Source organism: Enhydra lutris, unplaced genomic scaffold (genome assembly GCF_002288905.1).
Source record: "Enhydra lutris kenyoni isolate GAN:26980312 unplaced genomic scaffold, ASM228890v2 scaffoldscaffold22, whole genome shotgun sequence".
NCBI classification, from domain to species: Eukaryota; Metazoa; Chordata; class Mammalia; order Carnivora; family Mustelidae; genus Enhydra; species Enhydra lutris.
This window is the reverse complement of record NW_019154106.1, coordinates 30,740,039-30,760,898: the sequence shown is the minus strand read 5'-3', so window position 1 is coordinate 30,760,898 and position 20,860 is coordinate 30,740,039. Positions and strand designations below refer to the sequence as shown.

The 20,860-nt window shown below is 42.0% G+C and overlaps 1 protein-coding gene across 3 annotated transcripts in view; it reads right to left on the bottom strand.

The window, feature by feature from the left end:
* Positions 1-20,860, bottom strand: part of LOC111149965 (metallophosphoesterase domain containing 2) — a 176,358-nt gene that overhangs the window by 75,380 nt on the left and 80,118 nt on the right. For all 3 annotated transcript variants that reach the window (XM_022507240.1, XM_022507238.1, XM_022507239.1), the window contains exon 4: positions 15,036-15,261. In XM_022507240.1, the coding sequence (XP_022362948.1) occupies positions 15,036-15,261 (226 nt within the window). The remainder of the gene's footprint in view (positions 1-15,035; positions 15,262-20,860) is intronic.

Genomic DNA, 20,860 nt, shown 5'->3' with positions numbered 1-20,860 from the left:
CACTGAATTTATCACTGATGACAAATTTAATTTGGGACTCTGACAGTTTGCTCTTCGCTTGTACTTCAACAGATTCTTTCTTTTCTTTGGTGGGGGGGGAGGGGAAAGCGGGGGTGGCAGGCAATTATTTTACAAATAATGAATGCTGAAATTTACTAGAAATTGTTGGAGCTGTAAAAGACAACTTCTGATAGAAAACGGTGTTTCTCCCACAGCGTCACTGTCACTGGGGAAAGTTATGCATTAAAATTCTTTTCCAGCGGTTCTGTCCTTCGCACATTAGAGTTAGCAGAATTTTTAAAATGGTGATAATGAGCACTTTACGAAGCAATTTATAATCATCACTCAGTTAACCCACACTCTATCTCCACAGTTAGGTCAGTGCATGTCCCTTGATAATGAAGATAAGAAAATTGAGATACTGAGTTTTCCCTACCGAACAGGTAGAATAATTTTAATCTATGGCAAGGTCATTCTGCACAAGGGAGGGTGAAAAGTAAAGAAATTCACAGGACTGTGTTGGATTTTCTTATAATTACCCAATACTGTAGCTGAAAGGATGATATTCCCACTTTAAGTATCAAAAGAGAATTACATTACAAATACACATAAAATTATTATTAATAGGCAACCTTTGCTCGACACCATACTTCCAGACTACATGATGTGAATGATGCCTTATCTTCCGTTCCGGTCAACCACACTAGTTTATTGTACGACTAACTAACATCCAGGTTACGTAAATTATATTTTCTATAAACTTTTCCTCCTCCTAAAACATAGCTCTACAATTCTACATTAGCATTTTCTTGTTGTGTTTTCAAATGGTGTTTTCTTTCTTGACAATGCAATCAGCATATAAAAACCAAATTTCATCTCTTGGTCCCAGTTAAGGCAAAACCAAGCAGCCTGAACCACAGCCTGACAAGGAGAACACATTAAGCTCTGGAACAAAAGCATCCAAGTCGACCTGTTTTGCAGACTGATTAATAGAAACAAAAAAGCTCCAAGGACTAATCACAAGCCGAGCCCTGTTTTGCAGATTAATAGAACAAAGACACACGAGAGGAAGGGAGGTTACAGCACTGGAATACCAATAAGCAAAGGTAGACGCCAAGCTTTCCTCCACTCAGGTCACCTCCTCTAAAGCCAGATTTACTGACCCCAGACCCAGGGTGTCCCCTTCAGGGATGACTCAAAACGCAGCACTAAAGAGGTCTGGGTTCTCTCCGTCACCCCAGCACCAAAGGAGCCACCTAGGTTCCACCTTCTTCGGCGATTCTGATTAAAGAGGAAACAAAATTTCTGAGCAGAATGATGCATGAGTTGGGGTGCTTTCAGAGGATCTTTCCCACTTCAGCTAGACAAACCACAGCACTTGTTGATAGGGACAGACACTTCCCCCTCCCCATCTTTTGCTTTTGCAATGGCCGGTCACACAGGTAATCTGCGAAGTGTGTTCTTTTCTGCAGGCACACCCATATCCAAGAACTCCATTCACAAAGTTTGAATAAGGGAGTCAATTTCCAAATTACCCCTAGACACACATTTTACAACTGGAGAATGTGGCTTTCTTTCCTGACTGTAAAAATGAAACTTACCCACTCTAAGAATATACGAAAGCCCAGGAAACTAGAATGAAAAGGGGGGGGAGGGGAAGAACACTCATAAAAGAAAATCGCTGTTATAGTTATATAATATATAGTATATTACCTCTCAGTTTTCATTTTCTCTCTATATTTATACACATTCTTTATAATGTTACAATCCCTCTGTATATTTTTGGTGGGGATATGGCTTTTGAAATGCTCAGTGCCAAGCATAAGAAGAAAAACATACCACTGCTCTCTGACGACTGATACTAATTCTTGAATGACTAAAACCAGGTGAGTATATGAATTTTTGCTGAAATTGTAAAATCTTATTCATGTGAGATCTGGCAAACTGAAGACGGTTTACACAGCTTGAGAAACAATCTTTAGGAATGGAAAGGTCTACTTTTTGCCTGATTTCTCTCCATGATGATTTTCTGCAGCAACTACTTTCTTTTCTTCTTTTTCTTTTTTTTCTTTTTTCTTTCTCTCTTTTTCTTTTTCTTTTTTTTTCTTTTTTGTAGACAAAGCTTTTTTGGTGTCATTCGAAGAGTATTTGAGTCAACGGACAAAGAGAAGGGATTTTCTCTGCCATATTTGTATCCACTTTATAATAATCCAATGATTCTGTTCATTGCAACCATCAACAAAGTAAAAATACATTTATAATGAAAATCACAAATTTCAGCAGTTATAAAATCTCAGAACTGACTTGAGAGCACAGTTAAGCCTGTGGTTTACAGGCTAGCCAAACTTCAAAATTTCCAAAGAAGTGATAGTGTTTCTCTCTGGCTTTTCAGGAGGCTTCGAACTCTACAGAAGATAATTCCTTTAGCAAATAAACTTAAAACCAGCTCTAATTGTAATACTGAACAGCACATACAAAGTGTTGGCGCACAGGAAGGTAGGTACCCAATACCCCAGAAATCCCCCTGCCTTTCACCTGCCTGACTCCAGAGCCGCCCCGCGAGGGGCAACCAGATAGAACTCTGGTAAGAGCGGTCTAAAAGCACAAAGGGGGGTGCCTGGGTGGCTCAGTGGGTTAAAGCCTCTGCCTTCAGCTCAGGTCATGATCCCAGGGTCCTGGGATGGAGCCCCGCATCGGGCTCTCTGCTCAGCGGGGAGCCTGCTTCCTCCTCTCTCTCTGCCTGCCTCTCTGCCTACTTGTGATCTCTGTCAGATAAATAAATAAAATCTTAAAAAAAATAAAAATAAAAATAAAAGCACAAAGGTCTGGGCCAGCATTATACACATACTTAGGGTTTCCATTTTCCTACTCACTCTGCTTGACCTCCAGGTAAATATTTGCCCTTACAGAACTGCATTTTTTTCAGGGAGAGTTTGAACTGGGCTAAGAAAAGGAACTTCCTTGGGGTGCCTGGGTGGCTCAGTGGGTTAAAGCCTCTGCCTTCGGCTCAGGTCGTGGTCCCAGGGTCCTGGGATTGAGCCCCACGTGGTGCTCTCTGCTCAGCGGGGAGCCTGCTTCCTCCTCTCTCTCTTTCTGCCTGCCTCTCTGCCTACTTGTGATCTCTGTCAAATAAATAAATAAAATCTTAAAAAAAAAAAAAGGAACTTCCTTGCTGTTTCCTTTGAAAACAAGGGAAGTATCAAGGAACTCTTAGTAAAGGAGGCATCATAAGCATAACCTATAATCTTCATTTTCAAATGCTTCCCATGGATTTATTTACTTATTTACTTTTTAAAGACTTTATTTATTTGAGAGAGAGAGAGAATACTAGAGGAGCGGTGCTCAGAGGAGAGGAAGAAGCAGGATTCCCACTGAGCAGGGAGCCTGATGTGGGGGCTCGTTCCTGGGACCCTGAGATCATGACCTGAGCCAAAGGCAGATGCTTAACCAACTGCGCCACCCAGGGGCCCCAGATTCATTTATTTCAATAATATAAAAATAAACCGCACAAACTAAGTCTCTTAAACAAATTTCCTTTCCACAATTTTTTTTTTTTTTTTTTTTTGCGTAACACCAAAGGAAAAGAATTTTGAAAAAGCAGGAAGGTGGCTAGTGATAAGCTGACAGCGTATTTCCAACTAGTCTTGCCACCAACAAGTTCTGATTAGGTTTTAGTCCACCATCTCTTATTTGGTTCTGTGAAGATCAAAGCAAGAAGGCTTTTTTCTATTGATTCCTGATTTACAATAAAACTAGACACCCCAACTATAGCCAGTGGGAGGGGGATAAATTTTTTAAATCATTAAGATAATAAAAAGGTTTTCCCGTTTCGGTCTTCGGTAGTCCACCTTCTAGAACCATGGCTCTCCCAGCTACTTTCCATTGCTCAGGAAGCCTCCTGTGGTATGGAAAGTATTAAGTATTCAGTATTAAGACGGACCCACCCCACCATTTCAATACATACTGTAGCCTGAAACTGAGTAAGAGAAACAGTGATCTCCAGTTATTAAGCCAGGCAGGCATCAGGGCACTTAGTTTCATGTTTGACCGTTTTGTACATAATGTATAAAAGAAGTGCCTTCCCAGTTTTAGGAAAGGGTGGAAAATCAGTGTGTTAACTATGACTTTTTTCTTCCTTTATAAAAAGCATTGGTTTTATGTAGCTTTCGATTTTGATTTACTGTAGGTTCACATGAAATTTCAGAACTACTTTTTTTGGCGGGTGGGGGGGATGTTATCTACCCTAAGGAGACCATGCCAGACATTAAGGACATTAGGACTGAAAGCGTCTAAATTACCCAATAATATCACCAGAGCCTTCAGATGCTGGCTTGGGAAATTTCATCTTGGGAAGAACGGAACGGAAGCTGGTTCCTAACCACCTTCTCTAGTTTGTTTTTATATGAGAGGTGCTTCCTTTGTTGCCGTCTTCTTTTTTGGACATTATTGGTTTTTATAACTGTATTTACACTTTAACCAAGATGATCTTTTCTAATATTTGCGCAACAGTCTTTCTATGTCCTCCCCTGGATTAATGCAGATTTGTAACTCATCTCGCCAACTTTTACAGAATGCACGCAACATTCTGCGAACCACAGCCTTTCACACTTGCCCCTAGCTTCCTGCTTGAGCAGCCTCACGGAACATTCCATATTCGATATATAGTCTCCGCCCAACATTACCTTTATTTTTCCTGGGTGAAAATGCACTACCAAGCATTACTCATACATTTCAAACGATACTTCACGGAAGTGACCCTAAAAATCCCCCCTCTGCCGGGCGTCTGGGTGGCTCAGTGGGTTAAAGCCTCTGCCTTCGGCTCAGGTCATGATCCCAGGGTCCTGGGATCGAGCCCTGCATTGGGCTCTCTGCTTGGCAGGGAGCCTGCTTCCTCCTCTCTCTCTGCCTGCCTCTCTGCCTACTTGTGATCTCTGTCAAATAAAAATTAAAAAAAAAAAAAAATCTTTAAAAAAAAAAAATTCCCCCCTCTGCCTTCATGTAACAGACATCTATTCACACTTCCATGTCTTCTGACCAAATGCTGCCCATGTATGGGGGCACCTTTCCTAAATGGTTTCCACTTACCCAGATCATAAGCAACTTGCTGTGCAAGGAAGCTGTGCACTATTTGTTTTTAAAAATTCTCTTTCTCTCTTAAACACACAAACAGGAGGAATCGTTTTCCTAAACTATGCTTCCTATTCATCTTTTTTCTGCCTCTCTTCACTTCTCCCCTTCTCCTCTGAGGTACCAGCATAAGAAAATAAAACAAAACAGAACAAACACAAAACCAACCAACCAAACAAACAAACAAAAATAATAATCGTTATTAAAACTACACAACTGTTACCTTTCAGGGGAGAAAACAGTATTTACTGAGCATTTACTGAGTGCCAAGAACTTAACATACATGACCACATTTTAATCCCATAAAAATACACGGAGCAGTGAAAAACACAAAGGCTTTGTCGGGGGTTGACTTCCAGTTCTGCCACTTTAGGAAACGTGTGTCTTTGGGTGAGTTTGTTAACTTCTCTCACTTCCAATTTTTATCATCTCCCAAATGGTGGGTAATCTTTCTTTATAGGGTCGATGTAACACTTAAAAACAACGTGATTTAAGCTACCTTGATGTGGGTGATGCTTAATATACAGTAGTTATTACTATCTGCTTACCCATTTGACAGATGAAACTATGCCTCAGAGAGATGGAATAACTTGCTTAACAAAGTAAGTGTGCCCTAAACGATAAAACTGAGCCTCAAGTTTGCTGGGGCCAGCTGTTTCTAAAGGCCAAAGCCTGCAGCCTCTATCCTCCATGCCTCCTTTCAGTGGGGAAAACAGGGTTGCAGGTGTTTAAACTATGCCCAGTCTGGGGATTAGATCTTTCAGGCTACGTCTGCCCACTGGGGAGATTCTGCTGGAAGTTTGTTAAACCTGAAGAACAGATGGCTTAAGGGGAGAGCGAGTCAGAAAGAAGAGCTTAGCCCAGTTTCGACAAAGCCTTCACTGTCAGAGGGATGTCCCTTAGCACAACATGGTTTGGTCTGTCCCCCAACAAGCTCCCACGGGCTTAGAGGTGAATCATTAGGAGGTGAGTGACATCATGTCTTGACTGCTTCTCACAGAGCAGCCCAGAAGGGCAGAGGGCCTCTCTCCCATGGAGCAGAGAACAGAGCATGGCTTTGATTATAACGTCCCTATTGTGAAGCGTCTTTGGCAGTCTGCAGACTCATCAGAAGGGTGGAAAGGGAGGAAAGCTATGCAGATGTGGTGCTGGGCCAAAAGGGAGCCACTCAGTGGCAGCGGCAACGCCAACGCCAACGATGTGCTCCAGGGCCCATTCCATGTTCACCATTGCTTATCACCATTGCTCATCGGGAGGATTAAATGAGCCTGGGGAGTTACTGGAACTTACTGGTGAACACATGGGCTCTCTAGGGCAGAAGGACACGGCAGGAGGCAGGGCAGCAGCAGTGACTGGAACCAGGCAAATCTGGGTCAAGCCCGTCAACTGGACCCCAGTGCACTCACAGTCTGGTGATACCTGGAGAAATTCACATTACACTTACGGTTCAGAGTATAAACTCAGAAATCCAGGTTGGTCAAAGAGCTTGAAAATAAACGGCACAGAATCCACATGACTTTAATTCATCTCGAAAAATTCAACCACTGGGAATTTGACCATTAAGAAAAGAGAGAGAATACCACATGTCTGATAACTGATTCCTAACGTCCAAAGAACGTTCCGAGTGCCCAGTTGGTCTAGCTTCCTACCAAACTCACACTTGACACTGACTACTTTTATTGCGGCTTGAAGAAAAGGTCTTCAAATCTAATAGAAACTTCTATAGTTGCTCCTAGCCTGGGGATAAGGCATCTGAAGTAAAGAAATGACAAGAAAGAACCTAAAAATACTGCTGGAGTCTTCCTTTGAAAATTCCCACTGCCTTCAAGGTGAGGTTTGTCCAACTACTCCCATTCCTCCCCTTTTTATTAAAGCACGCTCACCTGGAGAGATGTTAGGCTCTCTGTATTTACGCATGTTCAGGATGGATCTAATATGAACAAAGCTCACAAACATAGTTTAGTGCTCTGTTTGGTTCCACTTTGCCCTACCATCTCTAGTCCTCCTTGCAGATTCATGGCTATGCTTGATCTCATACTGGAAATATTCTGTCCTTTGCAACTCCTGACTCCTCTGTGTGGATCTTCAGTCCGTCTGCCACAGACCTACCTCCACCACCATCACCCTCATGCATTCATTCAGCTGAAATGGACAGAGCACCCACCATGGGCCAGGCACTGGGCTCCCCCCACCCCGCCCCGGGGATGCAGAGAACAAAGCTGACAGGGTCCTTGCCCTCAGGGAGCTTAGAGCCACTGTGTCATCGCCTTCCATCGCCCAGCAGCAACTGTGGGTTAAAAAGGAGCCAGTTGGTGTAACATGAGAAAATGAAAAAAGGGCCAGCAGCCGGCCGGCTGGCCAGGTCTCGGTGGTAAGGGCTGGGGCATGCTCCCTGGAGCACGGTGTGGGGGCCCAAGCCAGGCAGGCCTGACTGCAGCAGGGGTACACTGCCAGCACTCCCTTCTTGGTGCATATGCCCGGGGCTGAAGTCTTTCTCAGCTGATACCTGGTGCTACAGAGGGAATAAGCCACAGGCACCCAATACGCACTCCCTGCTGATGGTATGCGAAGGAATCGTGAGTCATTTCTAGGGAGCAGAAGGACCAGAAGGAGGGGATCCACGTCTCATGACACACTGAGACACAGATTTTTCACAGAAAACCCTAGGCTCTGCAGCTCGTCAGGCAAACAAATACTGGATCATTCCTTCATCTGTCCTGTCCATATCCCTATTTTCCCCTAGGAGCACCTCACCCAGAATCTTGAGAGCTCCTAAAGAGTATTAGCCTGGATTTCTGCGTGCCCTTTCTGCAACTAGATGGAAAAAGGTAACTCTTTGAGTGGCCCATTCCTGAATTGCCTCAGGTCAAGGAGTAGAAGGACATCTGGTTACTAGGATATCCTGGTCTAGTCTAAGGAGCTCAGCATAAGGAAGGGTGGATTCTAGTCCTATTTCTCTCCAATTCCTTTGGGCGCTGTCTCTGTCAAAAACCCTATCTTGGCTTCCTCTGTCAAAAGGAGGCCATCCTGAGCAGCACCTGACATATGGGCACTTATTTTTTGCTGGCTATTATTTTTTTTTTTAAGATTTTATTTATTTATTTGACAGACAGATCACAAGTACGCAGAGAGGCAGGCAGAGAGAGAGGAAGGGAAGCAGGCTCCCTGCTGAGCAGAGAGCCTGATGCGGGGCTCGATCCCAGGACCCTGAGACCATGACCTGAGCCGAAGGCAGAGGCTCAAGCCACTGAGCCACCCAGGCGCCCCAATGCTGGCTATTATTAATCATTGCTATTAATACATGTTTACTTCAATCGTTTAGAATTATTTTTTTAACTTAGATTTTAATCATTTAGAATTGCCGTGAAGCCCAAATGAGAGACTACATGGGACAGGCTCTGAGTGAAGTCATCACGCAAACGCAAGTTTATGACTGCCGTTTGCTGGTTGAGGTCCTCTCTCAGAACGTGCAGGCAAAAATTTAATCTATGCCAATAGCTGATAGTAAGCACATGCGAATGCACGCGAACACTTCTGTGCCCCCCTCACATTCTTCTACACAGTTACCACCGCCACGTCAGATAAAAGCATCAGGACAGACTTGAAGGGTTCGGATGGAGCGGATTGGAAAGGTACACGTGGGATCCAACAGCATGGGCTCTGCATGACGTGGCTTTGGAATTGGTACTTACTGATATGGCTACATACGAATGGGAGGTAGAAAGCAAAGTGATCGGTTTTGCTTTCTCCTTTTTCAAATAAACAGGGCAGTTGTTAAACCAGAAGTGAATCTGATCCCATGCGGCTTTAAGAACAGTCAGCTGCATTCTGGAACAGGCAAAAATGTAAACAGAGCCTGTAACTCTAGAGCAAAGGCAGAACACCCATAGGTTTCATATGGGAGAGTCTACGGGCCCCGTGCCAAGAAAAATGAAATGTTAGCCTGGGCCTTTAAACAGAATCATGTAAAAGCGGAGTGCATATTTGTTTAACACACACACAGACCTTTTTCTGTGCCAATACCTTTCTGAACCCTCCTGAATAAAAGCTGGAATCCCTGAGACGGTGGTAGGAACCAATATTGTTTGTCCAGTCCTGTTCTTTGGCATGAAAGGACTTTCCTGCTGAACATGGAGAGGTTTCTTTCTTTTTCTTCTTCTTCTTCTTTTTTTTTTTTTTTTTTTGGTTGGCCCAAGTTAATTACAAAGTATGACTGTGAAAATAAAATAAATGAGCCCATTCTACCCATCCCCATATCTGAATTCTATCATACAAGTTGCCAATTGGTTTCCTAATCCTCTTACTCAATATCTGCTGTTAATTTGTTCGCTATTTCAAGAACTTGAAGACTGTCAGCAAAATACATGATGCATTACAAAACTTATAATTGGAAATAAAAACATCTGAAGCTTTTCTGACAGGGTAAACATAAAGTACTATTGCACTGATCAGAACAAGGAAACGTGAGCAACCTTGTAGCTATTTCTGTGCAGACACAATTACAAATGCTAACTCCCACTTTTTAAAAATGCTGAGAAAATTATATCTAAATGAAGGAATGAATGGACTCAACATGTTTGTGGATCTGCAATGAGGGGCAGGGAGGAGGGGAAAAAACCATCCTGCTCACGCTTCCTTTACAGAAGCAACTCCATGGGCTTTCTCTTGTTCCTGCAGCCATGTTAGAATTAACACTGTCTGGGGCCCGATCTAATTGTCCTGCCACAGAAGTGAAGGCACTTCCTCCACAGTTACTAAATCTGACAAATTACACCTGGGTCTACTCTAACATGAAAAAGTGTGTTCTTTGTTCCTGACCTCTTGGTCAGCATAGAGATCAAATTCCTGGACATCGGAAAGCCCTGCTCATATTCATTAAAAGCCACGGGAGACCAGCCCTGCATTTCTGTTTCAAGAGGGGAACAAGGTGCAGCCACCGTCAAACAGTAAGACTGCTCTGCTGGGGTCAGAGCACTACAGGCTTTTTTTTTTTTACTTTTTACAGCTTGGCTTCTGATCAATTAGTACCTGGGTTTTTGTCCCCCCACCCCAACACAGCATCTTCATCTTAGTATCAAAAGAGCAACTGAAACAAACAAAACAAAAACACAAAGGCACTGGTCGATTTTTAAATGGCAAATGAGTTTCCTGAAATCTGCTTGTACTAAGATGCTGGCTAGAGACCCAGGAACCAAAAATACAAAGCTGATTTTAAAAAATTCCACCTTTCCCCCCTACCTTGTGGCCAGACAAACATTAAAATTTTGTCTCTGGGGGCACCTGGGTGGCTCAGTGGGTTAAAGCCTCTGCCTTCGGCTCAGGTCATGATCCCAGGGTCCTGGGATCGAGCCCCGCATCAGACTCTCTGCTCAGCGGGGAGCCTGCTTCCTCCTCTCTCTCTGCCTGCCTCTCTGCCTACTTCTGATTTCTGTCTGTCAAATAAATAAATAAAAAATCTAAAAAAAAAAAAAAATTTGTCTCTGCCTTCAAACCATACCCTCAGCTTTTGGAAAAGACAGAACTCAAAGTGATCATAAACAGGAAATCAGGAACCAAGGTGGTGGCAGAAAATCAACACAAGGGATGCAAGAAATCCACAAGCTTTCCTGTCGTGGGACCCAAGTCCTTGGCAGACCTAATTGCCTGGCAGCACAAGACCGTCTCCTTCTCCCCCAAAGAGGGAGAGGAAAACATAGCTAGAGAAGTTAAGAAAAGCTGTGTCTAAACCGTTACTCCCAAAGATGCAAATACATCAGGCTTCATTCCTTTCTTCCAGATACTTGGAAAAACAAGATGCTGAAGGAATATATACAGAAACCACAGAACCTGCCACGAGACTTCTCAAGCTGGAGGTGCTGCCTGGATCTGGTCAGCTCTTGTCCTCCTTCCAAGGGAGCACCTTTCTTCCAGGACAAGGCAGCTCACTTACATCTTCTTCTGTGTAGGTAAGTCACCGAATTTCCTCAGACCTTGTCCTTGAGAATCTAAGAAGGACCCCAGTGCACCCCTATTGCAAACACACACGGATCCGTGGAAGTGTTGTAAGTTATTCTCCAGGTACAGATTCTGGCTAAATTGTAAATTAGAGACATTACTTTAATTCTCCCTCATCTTTGGGAAGCTTTCAGCTGTGCTATAAGCTAAAACAGCGTAATGAATATAGACTAATATTCCTCTTCAATACTGAAAGCAAGTCATAATCTACATTTTTAAAACACGGGAGTTACAGCTATCTTTCTGGTGGGATGGCAATCCCCTCTGAGAAATCCATGACAGGATGTAAATCCTTTGTATCAAGGATCTTATTTTGATCTATGTTTGGAAACTAAGACCACTAGTAATATCAAAGTTCACTGGAAAAGCCCGGGAACCAAACTTAAACGGGTTTACATTATTTGGGGGCTGGAATAACTAATGGGTAACTGAGCAGACATTCACCTATGGGTGGGTCTCAGGGATGGGGAAAAACCTAACTTCTGAAAGGAGAAAAGCGATAGCTCTGGTATCAATCCCCCCCAACGTTGCTTCCAGTCAAACTCCTAAGTGAAAGTGGTTACAAAGTGTACAAGATTAAAATAATCAAGCATGCTGGAAAATATGGATACTCTTTGAAAATTTTAGCTTTGGTGACCATTTCAGCAAGTGCTGGATGAGAGATACTAGGGCAGACCTTGCTGGCCCTATTTCACAAAAAGAGAAGTTCAGTGATTGGCCTCATGTCGCTCAATCAGTAGTGGTGGAACTTAAGCTCCAACACACCCTATCTGACTCCTCGTCTAACAGTCTTCAAATGAAGATGGGCAAATGTATAAAGTAGATTTGGAAGACTAGCCCCCCTTATCAGTAATAGCTCACACTCATTAGATGCTTACACTATGCCAGGAAGTCTTTGGGGTGCTGTGGATGCATTAACTCATTTATCCTCATAGCAACCGCAGGAAAGAAGTAATGCCACCATCTCCCACTTTAAAGATGTGGAAAGAGAGACCAGGAGATGCTCAGAAACCCGACCAAGGTACCAGGGCTGAGTAAATGGGAGAGCTAAGAAAATCTGTGCTCTCTGCATAGAAAGACTAAAGCACGGGCATTCCCAAATCAATGTTCAGATTATCAGCAGTCCTGGGAATATTTTATACAAATTTTTGAATTTAAATTCAATTTAGTTAACATATACTGTATTATTCACGTCAGGGATAGAATTTAATGATTCATCAGTCGCATGTAACACCCAGTGCTCATTACATCAAGTGCCTTCCTTAATGCCTATCACCCAATTACCCCAAATCTGCTCACCCACCTCCTCTCCAGCAACCCTCAGTTGTTTTTTTTTTTTTCCCAATAGTTAGGAGTCTCTTATGGTTTGCTTCCTTCTCTGTTTTCATCTTATTTTATTCATTTTAACAAAATATCTTCACAGTGAGATCCAAATTACTGATGCCTCCAAAATATATATCTTTAGTCCAAAGACAAAACACAGCAATTCGTATGGTGACACAAATTCCATTTAAAGATCCCCTTATTGTAAAGAAGTGCTAGGCAGGAAACAGTTAAAGCTTTCTGAAAATCTCAACAAATTATGTGTCAAGACAACTTTAGAATAACATTTCAGAAGACTCATCCTACCTACCTTCTTGATTAAACCACCCTACTAAAATAAACAATTTTTGAATGACATCAATTCAACTCAGACATAAACACTGTCTGAAGTCTTTATGCCCCATCACATCACATATTTCCACCATCGAAAACGATTATGCCCCATCACATCACATATTTGAATCACTATGTGGTTTGTAGGTTTTTATTTTAATTTTTAAAAATTTTTATTTTATATATTTATTATTTCTTGAGATGCTGCAAGATCTGCCTTTGGATCCAAAATCACTCCTTCATTCATCACAGCTGTCAACCAGTGTAGCTAAACCTTCTCCCATACAGATTTTAATCTGCTCAGATAATGGAGGAAGTTTGCTTGCTATCATTGCTTCAGCAACTATCAATCCGGAGATTTCTGAAAGTCTGGCTTGTTCCAGAACGGCCTTCCATAATCTTTCAGAAATCATCTTCGGGTATTAAAAAAAAATATCTTAATTCCACATAGAGCTTCTCTGCCAATCAGAGGTCATTCCTAAACTACTGCATAGCCATTAAGAAGGGAGCTAGAAGGGAGGAAAAGCTCCCTCTCCAGACCTTTGCCCAGAAACACTAATACCGACATCGGACATTGCCATGTTTTCAGCTCACACTTGGATAGGTCCAAATCCTACTGTTTGTTCTCTTGCCCTTTACCACCTTCTTGCATATACAAAACATTCCCTGATGTACTTCAGTCAAGCTGGACATCACCACCGCAGATTATAAACCCCAATTACCACACTGCTACCATCCCCATCTCAGGCATACCGCATACCCCACAGTCAGACTCAAAACCAGGTTAGGAGTCTGCCAACTCGGTCTGGGTGACCCCTGAGCAGTCACTTAACCTTTCTGTGCCTGAGTTTTTTTCACCAGCCAAATCAGAATCGAAACAGTGTCCATTTCTTAAAAGCATTTTAAGGAAAATGAGATAAAAGATAAAAAGATCTAGAACAATGCATGACATAGAGTAGGTACTGAAGTAAGAGTTCACAGTCATTGTTGGGTTGATTTTAAAACAAAATATATACTTCTTGTATTCCCGCATCAGTCCTTCTGGATCCCAACTAGTAAAGCTAGGGGAAGAAAAAGATCAGCTGTTGAGAAAATACCCCCACTTTCTACTCTACAGAGGACAGACCAAACTGTCAAGTGGGATGGCCAATCTGAATTCATGCTCACTGTCTGTCCTCTTCCAGCCTTATCTGTAAATCCAGTGCAGGGGTACTTCTCCAATTGGGTGAGTAAAGGTTAGTCCTTCTGCTCTATATACACACAGAGCTCTCAAAAAGTAAATTAATTAATTAATTAACAAAATCCAAAGCTCCTCTGATACTGATCTTCTAGTCTAGAACTTCGATTTTAAAGATGAATAAACTGGTTTGGAGGCTAAGTGACTTGCTCAAGTTCACATAAATACTCAGGAGCAGAACCAAGGCCAGAAAATGATCATTACCCTATGCAAACCACCAGGCACTCTTCCATATCCATTACACATGTCACTTAATTTAATCCTCATAACAATCCTCTAAAGTAGGTATTATCTCCATTGTCTTAGAGATGCAGAAACTGAGGCTGTAAACTAATGTCTTCAAAAGCACACAACTGACAAATGATAGAGACAAGGTCAAATGCTTCCTGTCTGGTCCCAAAGAATACACACCTGTTTCAAGTTTTCTAGCGCTCAAGGCTAGAATTCTCCGTACCGAGTCTCAACCTTTAACGTTCAAACTGAGCGTACCTCAGCCTCATCTGGGGAGCTTTCAAAATACAAATTGCTGGGCTCTACCTAGGGAAGGGGAATCAGAGTCTCCGGGGAGGTATGGCTTCAAAAATGTGTAAATCTTCACAGCTGGTAGGGTGATTCTGATGCGAAGCAAGATTTGAGAAATCCTAATCTAAGAAGACATTTCAGGAAGGCTTCCAGTATAAAATGAGAGGTAAAGGAGTTACCTAGAATGTTCAGAGTAGCTAAATTTGTGTGAAGGGTAACACGGTGACCCTCCCCTAAATCCTTCTGTGTCCCACAGACACACACGCAGCCCCAGTCACATAAACATGTACATATCGAACCATAGCCCTACTTCCATTCATCTTGCCTAAGGAAATCAGCACCACAATGAAAACAAGCGCTGTTCTTTCCAGCAGTTCCAGAATCTGTGTTGTGTTCGAAATGCAGCAATAAGCTTTCTTTCCACCCTTATCCTCTGCACCACAATTTCTTAGGGCCGAGCTAAAAAAAAAAGGGGAAGATTGTTTCAATGAGCACTTACCAAGGTGCCCCGTATATCCTGAATCCCTTCACTGTTACCTCCGAGTCTTGTAAGTAAATACTGTTTGTCAGGAGGGACTGAACGTTGTCAAAGTCCTCTGGTTTCAATTTGGACACAGAGGGGAAACGGTAGTAGTCCTGTTTAACAAGGTCTGCCATGAATTCCTTATCAAATGTCAGTTCATGATTCCCAGCAATCACTATTTTATATTCATATGGCAGGTTTCCTGAAATAAGAAAAAAGAGTACCAATTAGCATGTTCATTTCCCATCACAAAGTACAAGAGCCGAGACTGTGTGATTAGCAGACAGTATACCCAAATGAAATAGCTCACGCATTCCTTTATATTTCCATGGGAACCAAAATTTATGACTACGCCTTTATGCTAGCAAAAATGACAATAAACAGGAGAGAGGAAGCTGCTAAGAAGCTTAAAAGCTACTAAGAAGACATTCAGCTTTCTAGTTCCATTTCCCTCTTCTGTATGCTATAGATTCACTGTGATGAATCACACTTTATAATTATCCAGTGAAAAGCACTTTAATCACGATCCTTAAAAAAGGTCTGGACTTGGTTTGGTCCTCAAAAAATAAGCCAACCAACTGTTCTTAACAACTCAAATGACTGCTTGATTTGTAGGATATCCTTCAAAAGTACATTTGTAGTATATCATACAAAAGACATGGCACAGCCGAGCATTCCACAATATACATAAATGAAGGGAACTACGGAGTACAATTTCATATTGTAAGTTAAAATTTACCTTGTGGCTTGTGAATAAAAAGGACGTTAATAATGGCCCCCTGATTAGAAGGCTAACTTTCCTCCCATCGGGATGGGAGAAGAAACTGTAAAGCTTAACCCCCTTTTAATATTTATGGTATGGAAATGTGAGTTCTCGGTGTGTGCTTTTTATGCAAAAGTTTCCCGATCAAAATGAGATAATTCTGGGAAGAAGAATGAAAGCTATAAAGGAAAACCCAAACACCAGACTTCTGCATAGATTTATAATGTTTGAATAAAGTACAGATCATACATATTAATAACTCACCGTGATGCTATAAGAACCAAACTCCAAAGGGAGATAGTGCTGGGCAGCTGTCCCCATCCTGAAATTAATGCCCTTTTCTCTTCTTTGTCATTACCCATCCCTCAAGCCTCACTGCAGAGCTGCTGCTCATTTTATTTTATTTCATTTTATTTTAGGGAGAAAAGGGTGGGACAATGGTGCCTATAATTCCAGCTTCCTGAGACTCCTGGGTCCAATGCAAAATTAATGTTTCCTGCTATTCCAGGAAGAATGAAAGTTACCACTAGCAGGAAATTGGATACACTTGTTGTAGGAATTGGTTCTTACCAGCAAGCCAGAGTCAATGATTTAATTAATGAAGCTTAGTGGGGAGGAAAATTATATTTTGGAAGTGGGGGCAAGTTTTGCCATAGGTACTTGGACTTCAGCAATGCAAACTGCAGAAAACTGTGCTGTGAAGTCCTCAGTTCCAACAGCGCACTGCAAACGTATTTGCTAACATTGATTTTTTTTTTTTTGAGAGAGAGAGCAAACACCGGTAGGGGTGGGGGCAAGAGGGAAAGGGGTAGAGAATCTTAGGCAGGCTCCGTGTTCAGCATGGAGCCCCATGCAGGGCTTGATCTCACGACCCTGAGATCATGACCTCCGCCAAAATTAAGAGTTGGACAAGTGTTTAACCGAGTGAGCCACCCAGGTGCCCCTGAAATGATTTTTAAGATCACCAGAGTAGGCTTTGTAATGCTATTTTCTTTAGCTTTCAATTTTTAGGTTTCTGTCAGTAATGAAACTGCATATATAGCGCACGGTTTAATAGGGAGGCTTAAGAGAGAAATGAAAGCAGTCAGAAAATAACACCGCAGAAAGCAGCCACTGCAAACACTGCGGCCCAGCGTCCCTGGATATCCTGACTACTAGCGCACAATCTGTGGGACATGACTTTGGCCTCAGTTCTGTGTACGGCTGTGCTGAAGCGCTCACGGAAAACAGGGAGCCTCTCTCAAATGTATGTTTTTGCAAGTTTATAATGCGCACTAGCATAAGGCAATAAGGAGTGTGATGTATGTTGTGAGCTACCTGGACAGAATGATATCTTGCACAATTCCCTGCATTTAAAATTCATTTGAGAGATGTATTAACGGGCCGCAAATCCGCGATGACCACCCACACTGGGAATTTCTGAGAAGCCCCTGGACTCTAACATCACGGCTCTGTGACCCCCTTTGGCCCGATACTGCACGCCCAGAGTCGCCTGTGTCCCCAGAGCCAGAACGGGCTGAAACATTTTCCTTGACGGTAATCTGTTTCAAGGCAGGTCGGACCTGCATGAGTCTTTGAGCAACTCTATTTGTACAAGTCATGCTATAGCTGCCCAGTTCTGTTTTAATCATTCATGACGACGGACTCACTGTAAGCCTTTCTTTCTGCGCCACAGCTCTTACAAGAAGGCCTGGCTTCTCGCTTTTTCCATTTTAGAGTTTTGGTTCAGGAAGGGTACGGGTGAGACTGAGAAGGCAAAGGAAGTATATTTTCCTCCTTGGAACATTTCTTTTTTTTTTTTTTTTTTTTTTTTTTTTAGAGAAAGTGAAACTGGTGCAGAGTAAATCTCCTTCAGGAAGACCTCTCTTCGGTGTCTTTTAAATCAAATTTTGGAGACTCAGCATAAAGAAGTAGCCACCAAAGTGATGATATTTACACATTGCCAGAGAACTCATTTCTTTCTGAGAATCCAGTAGTAGTTTCCAACTTCCCCCCTCTGTTACCTATGTAAGTAAAAGCAGGAAGGCTGACAAATCTCCTATTACTTGATGGTATCTTTTTATTTTTCGAGACTAGCTTAATTCGGAAGGCTCTGCAGTCAAGCTCCAAACTTCTTGGTATTCAAATAGCATCATTTAAAAATTGTTAGACAAAGAGGTGCCTGCCTTGATCCATTTTATCCAGATCAGGCCACTGAAGTTGACTTGCCTGAATAAAAAAACCGAGGCTACATACAGTTATTCTAGCACGGAAAAATTCTTGCTTTGAATGACCTAAAGAACTCTAACTAAGCATTCCATCTTTCCCAAGACATGCTATATGTTCTACTAGCAATTTACAAGATTATTTTAAGTGAAATGGAGATAAACTTTTGATAAACTGTCAAATTGTTCTGTAAGTTTTAAAAATGCATATTTGGAAAAATACAATACGGCAGTACAAATAATGATATATGGCTTCATTTTTTGTTTCTGTTTTTCATCGCTACTTTCATTTTTCTATTTTTCCATATAAAATAAAAGGTGATCTAAAGAAAACTACTGAGCAAATCATAATACAGATAATTCACAAGTATGGCAAAGTGGTGACTTTGCCGTACTTGTGAATTTTTTGATGATTTCCTTTCATTCAAGGAAATGAATGAGATGTGGGAAATCAGCCCATCTTCTCATGTCCTCTTGATCTCATTCTTTCCATTCTCACTGGCACTTAAATTTTCCAGACATCTATCTTTGATATTTTGGGTCTCTCTCTCTATATTTAATCCTCTTTACTGAGTTTTATTTACCAAACCCAAGAAAACAAAAACAAGCAGCCATTGACGTGTGTGTGTGCGCGCACACACACACACACGCACACGCACACGCACACACACCTCTCAAATACAATCCTAAACCATGCTTATTTTTCAGGTGCTTCTTCATTTCACATCTAAACTTTTGGAAAGAGGATTCCAGAAGCTCGCAGCTGGTAGGCCAAATACAGCCCACAGATGTATGACAGTTGGCCTTCAATGCTGTTTTGTTTTGTTTTGTTTTTAAATTGAACATTTAGAAATCAGGCGATATCATGCAAAAAATTCTGATTTTCTAGCTCCTTTTGGAAAATCAGAAGACCAGTCACTACCGACCATCCAATCAGCCACAGATCTTTCCACTCCCTACGACTTCTCACACCTGGCCCACTTACCACATTTGTGTTGCCTGACCCTCCCCTCTGTTATCAGAATTAGCAACTAAGAGACACGTGGTTACTCAGAACTTACCCCACGCAGTCTTGTTTGTGTTTCTATTCTCTTCCCAAAGCTTTCCCAGAATGTCAATAATAACTTCCAAATAGCCAAAGCACAGACCTTTTCTCTCTTCTCATCTCCAGGGATCATGCTGCAGTGACATCCCTGTCCCTCAAAGTCTCTATCCACTTGACATTGGATGCTGCACTCCCAGGTTCACCTCCTCCCTCTGTCACATTTCTTTCCTTCCTCTTCTTCCTCAGCCCCCTTTGCCTCTTGTCTCATTCTCAGTTGACTCATTACATTCTCCCTCTTCATCTTTACTTTTATGGATATTAATTAATATTTTCTTATAGTATGTCTCACCCTTCTATTCTCTGTGATTCAATTTTAAACTATTACAGTTTAAACGATGGAAGCAGCGTAAGGTTAAGAGCAGGGACTCTGCTTCAGGCTTCACCACACACTGGCTGCATGACCTTGGTCAGAGTCCTTATGTTCTCTCAAGTGTGCTAGCAAAATGAGGACAACAACTGCACCCACCTCATAGCCTGTGCTCAAGCTAAAATGAGATAAAATTTCTAAAGCACCTGCATGGTATGGACTAAACAATCAGTGCATGTTAATTATCGTTTTACTCATTTTTCTTAATTTTGCTTTTTGCATGTGACTTGTCTCCCCCTAGACTGTGAAGTCCTTGAAGGTATAGATCATGGCTTGTGGCTTCATATTTGACCCACAGTACCCAGTTCCATCCCTTCCAAATGGCAGGCACACGATTACTATTCACTGAATAAGTGGAAGAATGAACGAACTTCTGCAAGATTTTCCAGAAGCTTTCTTAGGAGAATTACGGGAACTGAGCTTGTCATCTTGGGATATGACAAAGTTTAACCGTTGTCACACCGTCCTCCAGAGACACAGGTTTACTCAGAATTTACCCAATTTAAGCCTTCTGAAGTGTCCCATTCTGCCCCCAAATTCAGTCTAGCCAAAAAAATCTCTAACAAACCATTTTTTAGCTGGCCTTTTCCTTAATCTAAATGGGGGGAAAATAATACCACCCCCCACCAAGGTTTGGTACACATTAAATCAGATGCTGCATGTAAAGAACTTGCAGTTTCTAACACTTCATGATGATTCAACAGATATTAGCTGTCACATACTGGTTGTTACAATGATTACCCTTCCCAGGTGCCATCCAAGAAAATATTTGGTGATCCACAAATTGAATCACTCCCTGGTCACAGTGGCACAAGGTCACTACTCCCAAGGAAAAACATCTGGGATGGAAAAGAGAACTTTGACTTTCCAAAGAAAGAAACTGGCATGGTCTAATGCGTCCTTCAAGTTAACAAAAGTATTATTAGAGTCATGAAGGCATCTGGATCTAGAGGTGGTGGGTGGGCCTATGAGGCCTTCAACCTGCACACCGAATGCTTTCGTCAAGATGATTCTAACCTTGCAAAGTGTGTCTCCTGAACACATCACTTTTTTCCTCCTTCTGTTATCCAGTTACGCATCACTTCTGGTATTTACCGACTGCCAAAAAACGTGCCAGCATCAGCCTCTCATTCACAAGTGAATAGTATAAACCATGATCAATCACATCTCTCCAGAGGGACTACTCACCTGGAAGATCCCTCATAGCTTCCTAGAATCAGATACTAAACACGATCTCCATATACTCCCAGAAGAGTATATAAGAATATAGAGAGGAACAGAATGTCTAGGAAAGTTTAAGATCTTCAGATATGCACATGTCTGATAAAGCCACAACTTTAAAGCAGACACACAGTGAACTGG